Source organism: Arachis ipaensis, chromosome B01, assembly GCF_000816755.2.
Source record: "Arachis ipaensis cultivar K30076 chromosome B01, Araip1.1, whole genome shotgun sequence".
In the NCBI taxonomy this organism is placed as follows: domain Eukaryota; kingdom Viridiplantae; phylum Streptophyta; class Magnoliopsida; order Fabales; family Fabaceae; genus Arachis; species Arachis ipaensis.
The window spans coordinates 11031910-11040554 of record NC_029785.2 but is presented as its reverse complement, the minus strand read 5'-3'; the positions used below and the strand labels follow the sequence as shown (position 1 = coordinate 11040554).

The window sequence follows — 8645 nt, the reverse complement described above, 5'->3', positions numbered from 1 at the left end:
ATTTTTGTTACCCGTTTTCACCTTCGTACATGGCTCATTGCGCGAAAACAGATTTGTCTTATCCTTTTTGTTTTTTTGTTTTCCTTCTTCTTTTCCTTTTGTTGGAAATTCGGTTTTTTGTTTTGGATTTTTGTTTTTTTTGTTTTTTATTTATATTACGTTGATTTTGGGAATGAGCATTGACTCCACTTTCTGATCGGTGAAGATTCTGCTGATAAACAATCGGGGAACGATTTGAGGAGGCAGCAGCAGCAGCAGGAGGGACAAGAATCTGTTCATAACGAGAACGATTCCAAGGTAAAATGGTTCTGAAATGAGCTTAATTATTCATTTATTCTGCAATTTTTTAAGAAAATAAATTTGAAGCTTTGAACTTTGAAGGAGAGTTTAATTGTTATTTTATGAAATTTGGGTAATTCTGTTTGGAGGGAAATACAAAAAGAAGCTGAATTTAGTTTGAGTGCCTGAAATTTTAAATTTTAAATTCTTTCATATTGGGGATGAAAATGTGGTATGAACAGATTAAATTCTGGGTTTATTTTTAAGTTTTTATTTATTATTTTGTTTTTCATTGAAGCTCAATCAAGGGAATGGAAGTTGAGAATGAGGGTTTAGGGTTTGGATTGACTTATTTTAGAGGTAGCTCTTGGTTGTGAACTTGCCCTTAAGTGCGAGAAATGAGTTCATCCAAACACAGATGAAGTAGTTTATTGGTTTGATTTTGATTTTGCCCTGAAATTTTATTCTTTTTTGTTTTGAGCTTTAAATATGTTGAAGCTAATCATTTTGGTAAAACTAATTGTGTCCTGTTTATTTATTCGCTCACCATCTTTAGCTTTTTTGTACACTAAACATGAAAATTTTCCACTTCCCAGTTTTGTCTGATATTAGTTGCAACAGAGATTTTCGTAATCTTTTGATTCACTTGATTTCAATATTCTAACATGGAAAAGTGAAAGTATGAGTTTACTTATTTGCGTGTATGATGTCTAAACAGTATAAATACTTCTTAGGCGACATTTTTCTTGTAATGAGTGGTAGTTTGTAGTTACAAAATTGACTTATGTAATGTAATGGGCAGCTTCGCAGCGAATTGAAGAATATAAAGTGGAGACCTCCACATATAGGAATAAAGCAGGATTGGCAAGATAAAATTAACAACCTTCGAAAGGCGAGGAAAGAAGTCGAAGATACAGACAAAGTTGGAGATACAAACATGGCTTGTGTTCCATTTTATGATGAAAATCTGTACCTCCTAAATATGAAACAATATCAGGAAGCCAAGGTAAGAAGATCTGGACATTTTCATTCAGGGTTTTGATCTTCTGGTACTTTCAGAAATGCCTGAAATTTCAAATTTCTAAACCTGGCAGTTTCCCTAGCATATTAGGAAAATTTGATAACTTATGCTGCCTATGAACAGTAGTGCCTGTTAAACTGTGTCGCTGTCCATGACTCATTAGATCAGAATAATATTCCGATTTTTTTGGCATATATGGTATGCTTGTGATGCGTTAATGATTCATGCTTGTTGAGAATGAACAAAATATAGATTTTTTTTTTTGCATTTAATTTCTGATTTGATTATGTAAATGGGTTAGTTTAGTGATGCATGATTGAAACCTTTAATTTAGGCTTCTGAAGCAATTCCAACAGTTGAAGGCTTAACTGTTACAGCAAAGGAACCCATTCCTCCATCATCTGTCCTGAAGCAATTGGCTATAGCAGTTGAGTAAGTTATCCTCGCTTTTTTCTTGCCAATTCATGAATTGATAATTTTAAACTCTTTCAAAGTGGATAACAAGATGTTGTTATCTATTAGCCTTTTAAATTTTTTTGGCCTTTTGACTAGGGCCGGAAGGAAAACGAACTCGATGAAAGATTTTCTAGCTTCATCAACAAGTTCTTCACCTGCCAGAGAGAAGGCAGGCATAAGTTTCTCTGCTGTTAAGGCTTTAGTGATGCGCGAAAAGGAAGACAAACTTACCTCTGAGTTTAGCAGCGATGAGAAAGTTGTGCATTTGATTAAGTCTCTGTTTGATCCAGGTATATAAATTTTAGGTGGCTTGCTGATAATAAAACTGCATCAACCTTTTTGTGTCTGTAAAATTTTTTAAGTACTTCACTGCTTCAATCTTGATTATCTTCCACTTGAATCACTTCGATTGTAATATCTGTAAGATATATGCAGAGGGAGGGTTCCTTAGCAGGAAAATCAACATCAATCCCGAGGAAACTGCTATAACATCTTTACTAAGAGATATTCATGGTGCTCCTCCTGAAAGCCTAGTTGTTAAGTTGGCGGAAGTTATTGGAAACTTTAAGACCCTCCGAAAAATGGCTCTTTTTTGGTGCAGAGTTGTTGCCGAAGTATGTTTAACTCAATTATTTGCAGTTCTAATGGTCATGTAATCATTTATAACTTACCCAAAAGTATGTTTAACTCAATTATTTCTAGTTTGATGGTGTTTTACAACAATGATGGAATGAATTATAATCAGTTTTTCGTTTTCTTCTAAGATGATATTATTCTGAACAGGTAACTGAATATATAATTGATGTAATGCCATGTTGAGAAAGAAGCTATAGTGTTTAGATCTTTCTTTCTATTTTTTTTCCCTTTCCACTTTTAAAAACTATTTTCAAATGTTTGTTTGTTTGTTTTGTTCCCTGTTTGGGTGGGATCCGTGGTATGTTCTTTTCCTTGTTTACTGCAAATTGCATGCATGCTATATATTGGAAACTATGATATTTTTTTAAACCTCTTAAATTTTACTGTACTTGTCCATAGAAAAGAAAGAAAGAAATCCTGTACAAACTCCTGTTTTAACATTTTAACTTGAACTGAATTGGTATACATAAATGCTACTCTTCTATTTTCTTTATTACCAGCTGATAAAGAAGTTTATTATTCTTTCATTATGCAGCTGAAGAAACATTGGTCTGAAGAAAAATATTTACCCGGAGTTCCTCTAGATGACATTCCAGATTTAAACTCATGTCTTCTATATCAGCAATTTCAAGTAATCAATTGTTGCATCTCTCGGAAAATGCGCTATATTATTGCCACCGAATCCCTGGAGTCTATGATGAAAGAGGCCAATTCAAATATTGGAAGATCTGACAAATATACTGACAGAGCTCCTGCGAAGCCTTTATTATATGCTAAATTAAGTACTGGGGAGCTTGTTCTTCGACTTGGTGCTCATTGCCCATCTGGAGATCTGACAATGCTAGAAACTGGCGAGCCTGTGTACTCTCCTATCACCCAGGTTTGATATATCTTCTTTTTTTTCTCGCCCCACTTGTAAATTGCTGTTTAGACATGCTCCAGTGCTTGATGTTTCTGTCCATTTCTTGCAGGAAGGACCCTTGCTTACAGAAGATCTGATCAAAGAAACTGAGGAGTTTGTGCTGCGGACAGGGAGGTCTGTACAGTAACTGCATACAGTTATTTTAAATGAAAATGATTTATCTTCCTAAGCATCCCTATAATTACTGAATGAAGAAAGAATTGGTTGCCTTCTTAAGATACTAAGATTGATTGCATTTACTTTTTACTTCATCTAGTATTAAGAGGATATTTAGGGTATTGTTTAGGATTTTTTATAATCACTTTTAAATTCTCAATCTATTTTGCCATTTTCCTCACTTAGATGTGTTTCTTGTAAGCATATTTTTGTCACCAAGTCAAAGGTTTTTGAAGTTCTAACTAAAATATCAAGTCCATCTTACTTCAGGGGCTTTTTAAATGCTTTTCACTTTTCAGGCATGTTTATTAATGCCTTTGCAATATTTTTATAACGTGTTTACCTATATTTTAATATGTACTCCTTGAAGCAAAGCCTAGAAATTAGTCACTGTCTATTTGATAAAATTTCTATCTGTGTTGGAGGCAGCAGTTGATTGGGATTGACATTGTCTTATCCTCTTCTTCACTTTCCTTTTGTTTCCTAAAAAATTTCTTATTTTGAGCCATATGACTTGTAAGAATAGCTTTTCAGCCTTGTTTTCATCATGTCATGATTCCCCGACAATGTGTAATTAAAATAAGACATGGCTCAACATGAATTGAATCTATGCTTAAGTGTGGATCTTGTAGGTCCTACAGGATCCTTTCTGTTAAATTCCCCTTCTGCTCATTGGCAAAGTTAACTGAGTGGTGGTAAATACATGTTTGAGCGATGGCTTCATGCTTTGGTTTGGAATGTTTTAAAAGTCGATGATATGAATGGAAAATACATTAGGGCATGAATTAGGAAACCATTTTCTTAGCAGTAAGTTCTTACTAGTTTAGAAAGTAGTAGTATAAATATACTGAAAATAGCATTCCATTTGTAGTATCCATATCTTCAATTTGCTGCATATTTGCATCTATGATGTAAGGAACTATAATTAATATCAAGTCGCATTTCTTGATAAATTTCTTACCTTTTATGGTCAGTGTTGGTGCTGGTTGCTCTCAACTTCTCTCTGATATGCAAGCTTTCAAGGTCAGGCTCTCCCTCAAAGATCACTTTTCTTACTAGCATTCATGTTGCTAACTATTTGGAATTAATGCTGTATGTGAGTTAATTGTGTTTGTTATCATGTTTTAGGCTGCAAATCCTGGTTGTATTCTGGAAGATTTTGTAAGATGGCACTCTCCTCCTGATTGGACAGAAAGTGAGGCAAGTGTCGAGGATAGTGATTTTTTTGAGGGCTGCGAGTCGTCTTCTAGAGGACAGCTAAGTCGGCGAATGCAGAAAGAAGGTGAACTGACTGTCCTTCACATCATTGTTATTATGCTTGATTTCTATCTTAACAGACCATCAGCACATGATAAAGCATTTCTCTTAAAGCCACCAAATTAAAAAATAAAATAAAATAAAATTCAGTGCATGTCTTTCATCATTTGTGCCCACACTTTAACTATTGCTTATAAATATTACCAATAAGTTATGTGTTTATTATCTTTGATTGCCGTAGAGGTTGTCTTTTGCTGGGGTGTGTAACAGACATGCATGGAATCCACACTTTATATGATGTAGAAAGTATTTGATTCAATTGTGGTAATAAAATGCCCATTTGTGTTGCTATACCTTGGTGAAAGACAACATAGAAAAATATATCATGTCTCTTTTAGAAGGAATGCTATAAAATGAACCATATTATTATAACTTCTTGCAAGATGGAACTGAGGATTTCCAAACACAACTGAAATGTGCTCGGGTATTGAGTTTATACATACTCCGATCCCTGCCTCAGTGGACAACAGTTTCCTGGTTCACAATTCCCGCTTTTTATCAAACAACTCTAGGGCTATTCATTCTTTCTTATTTTATCTGGTTTGCTTTGTTTGTAATCAAAGTTTCGATATTCCCAACACCATGTCTAATGTTTAGAAGATTTTCAATAGTATTTGCCCGAAAAATTTTTAAATTGCTTTATTGTTTATTATTTCCATGTTTTTGTTGTTTACTATTTTTCACCATTACTTAAAAGATTTACATGGGTTGTGACAATTTTGGTCAAGAATGTTGATGCACTATTTTCCGATCATATTTTCTTGTTTCTTCTGAATTTCATTGAATATTGATGGCAGGAAATTTGTGGCGTGAATTGTGGGAAACATCTAAGCCAGTACCAGCCATTAAACAGGCACCTCTCTTTGATGAGGATTTGGCAGTGTAAGTCTGAAGGAATACTTTCCTGTGAACTTAAATTTTCTCCTTATAGCCATCTCACTTGAATGGTATTTTACATCCATTTTTAGGGAGGGCATACTCGATATATATGAGGATATCCCGCCTTTTGAGCTCTTTGGACAACTGTTTGTTTCATTAGTAAGTTCTCTCTCTCTTTTCATTTCAGATAAGTTCCTTTTGTTTTGTAAAAGTTGTAACAAAATTATTATCTTTCATCATTCCTATAATCAATCTTTTCATAGAACTACAGGTGTGCTCAGTCTCATATTTGGACATAACTTGCTATTATGTGTTTTGAAATTTATTCAGACCTGTGATTGTTTTATTTTTATTTATTTTGTTTATACCCATACCTATAATTAGTATCAGTTACTTGGGAAAATATTTGAAAGTTAATGGTAACAAAGGAAATATTTTCTTTAATCTTTTCCCACATGGAGGTATCCTTGCTATTGCGAAGAGTTATATTTTCTTTAATCAAGGAAAAGTGAATCAGACATTCAATATAATATTTTTGCTGATTAAAATTCAATGAAAAAATGTTTCTTACCAAACGGAATTGGATAATTTTGGTCATTCAAGTTCTGAAATTAAGAGTAAATTTTAAAAAGTATATTATCATTCTTCTTAACTTGTATTATTTCAAATTTTATAATATAGGATAATTATTATATAAGTGAAAAGATTAATTGTGAAAATATCTTTAGGTATGGTTTGGCCATTATGTATAATTGCCTTGGGAAAAGTTTATCCCGCAATTATTCAGTTAGTTGCAATAATAGCTGGTAGTTAAATATTCTGTAGATCAACCTTTGTACCATTTTCATGCCTTTCTAATTATAGCCTTTGTTTTTAATTATACAGTTTGGTTTAGGGCTTGCAATAGCAGAAACTATGCTGACTGATAACAGTGACTTTTCAAAGATGTTCAATGACTGCAAGGATTATGCGGTTAGCACTTGTCAAAGCAACAGATGGAGTGAGAAAGTTGATGAACTTGTTCAGGTGGGTACTAAGCGCGTAAAGTGACTAATTTGCAATGTTCGATCGCATCTAAAATTTTCTTGAGTTATCTCTTCTATAATTCTATTAAATATTCTTGCCTTTATGAAATGTGCAAAATGTAATCAGCAGAGTGAACCCCAAAACTTCTTTTAAAAGGGTAGTCATGAGCTGAAAATGATCACTTTAGAATTTGTTTAGCTTAGGTTTTAGGTCTAAGGTTTATTGCATGATATAAGTGTATAGTTTACATCTGTGTGAATATGGCAATGAAAAATCTTTTCTCTATGATATCGGGTACTGATGATTTTAATGATTACATCTTTATGTAGGTGTATGAAACAGTGGAGATGATGTTAGTGAATCCAGAGGAAGCACTAAAGATGACAAAACAGACAGAGGATTCAGTTCTGAGCACTGGTGAACTTAAGAACCGGTTTAAGAAGCTTAGCCATGTCTTTGGTGGGAAAGATAAACCAAAAGATCAGGTAAACACTGAGGAAAAGCCAATTCGACAAGCTTTTTCGAATTTCTTCGACAGCAAGTCATCTTTATTTTCAAAGAAGCCCCCAAAACCAGCAAGCCTATCACCTTCCCAGAAATCTTCCTCTCTAGAAAGTGATTGGACATTGGTTTAGTCAAAGTTCAGTTCACCAGGTTTAGGATCAGCAAATCACTTCCTTTTAGTTTTTTCTTCCCCTCTCTCCTAGTCAGTTAACTGTAAATTCTTCTTTGTTCTCTTGCATATATTTAGTGAATAGAAAATTTTAAGGTATCTTTGGTTTGCATTTTCATTTTTTGTTTTTATTTTTAGTATTTTTTATTTTTTGAATTTTGTGAAAGGAAAATACAAAATAGTGAAAATAAAACTCTATTTTCTGTTTTCATCTTCTGTTTTATTATTTTCTTTACAAATTCTGAAAACAGAAAATACTAAAAATAAAATTAGAAAATAAAAATGCAAACCTATGTACCTTTAATGTCTTCTGGCATACCCAAATTGGGTTTGTTTATATTTGTGCAGTGGTAATGGGTTGTATAAGGATATGATTGGTCCAAAAAGGAAAAAGAAAGAGATTAGTGTACATGATTCTTCTTTCTCCCATAATCGTCATTACTTGAATTTCCGTAATGTTATTATAGAATGACAAGATTTTCCTTTTGGTAAAATTTTTCAAGATTCTCTTCCCTCCTTTGTTTTGGACTACTAACCAAATACTATATAGTGTGATTTTCTTGGATGGATCTAATATAAAGGGTTTCGATGATCTATATTTTAACTATGTTTGGATGTACACACTTAAAATTATATTTTTGTAAAATTAAATCTTGACCTTTCCAAAATATTATGTAAACTCTTTCTCTTTTGGGAAAATTGAACATTTAAACTGCTGGAAATCATATTCTCTTAGTCATTGTTGTGAAATATTTTATCTTTTTTTTCTTAAATCTCTCTAAAGCACCTATAAGTCTGTAACATATCTCATCTGTGCACCAAAAAATAAAAAAAATAAAAATATCATCTTTTGGACCTCTGTCCTGAGCTTCAGTTCCTCTCTAAGAACTGAATGTCGTCTCCATCGTCACAACCGCCAACCTCCATCAAAGATCATAACCATCTAGAGTCAAAGAACAGAGAGCTCTTGGAGGACTTCACCACCGCTGGAGACCAGTCACCGCCATAGCAACACGCTCCACTATCACAAGCCATCGCCATCAGTCTTCGTCTTTTGCTTGATTTGTGGAAGATTAAATAAGAACTTCCTTCTATGATTAATTAAATCCATCAAATTCATAGATCAAACTATTACAAAATAGTATGAATAAAATGCACAAAGAATATGTTTCTATTTGAGAATGATAAGAAATTAGGTTAGGATACTTAAATATTGTTAGAAATTAATTAGTAATTAATTTAAATTCAAGGATCTTTATTAATTTCTCTTTGGATTGCTC

General features: G+C 33.2%; 1 protein-coding gene across 3 annotated transcripts in view; it reads left to right on the top strand.

The window, feature by feature from the left end:
- The window catches only part of LOC107624945 (rab3 GTPase-activating protein catalytic subunit), an 8189-nt gene extending 368 nt beyond the window's left edge, over positions 1-7821 (top strand). The window contains exons 1-14 of one of the 3 annotated variants that reach the window (XM_016327453.2): positions 1-6; positions 206-297; positions 1082-1285; positions 1635-1732; positions 1853-2046; positions 2192-2370; positions 2928-3272; positions 3364-3428; positions 4445-4493; positions 4599-4752; positions 5585-5669; positions 5756-5825; positions 6552-6692; positions 7022-7821. The exon at positions 1-6 is cut by the window's left edge and continues 368 nt beyond it. In XM_016327453.2, the coding sequence (XP_016182939.1) occupies positions 1-6; positions 206-297; positions 1082-1285; positions 1635-1732; positions 1853-2046; positions 2192-2370; positions 2928-3272; positions 3364-3428; positions 4445-4493; positions 4599-4752; positions 5585-5669; positions 5756-5825; positions 6552-6692; positions 7022-7327 (1988 nt within the window). In that variant the 3' untranslated portion in view covers positions 7328-7821. Of the gene's footprint in view, positions 7-194; positions 298-1081; positions 1286-1634; positions 1733-1852; positions 2047-2191; positions 2371-2927; positions 3273-3363; positions 3429-4444; positions 4494-4598; positions 4753-5584; positions 5670-5755; positions 5826-6551; positions 6693-7021 lie in introns of all 3 variants that reach the window. The other 2 variants (XM_021117368.1, XM_016327443.2) reach the window with 2 other exon arrangements.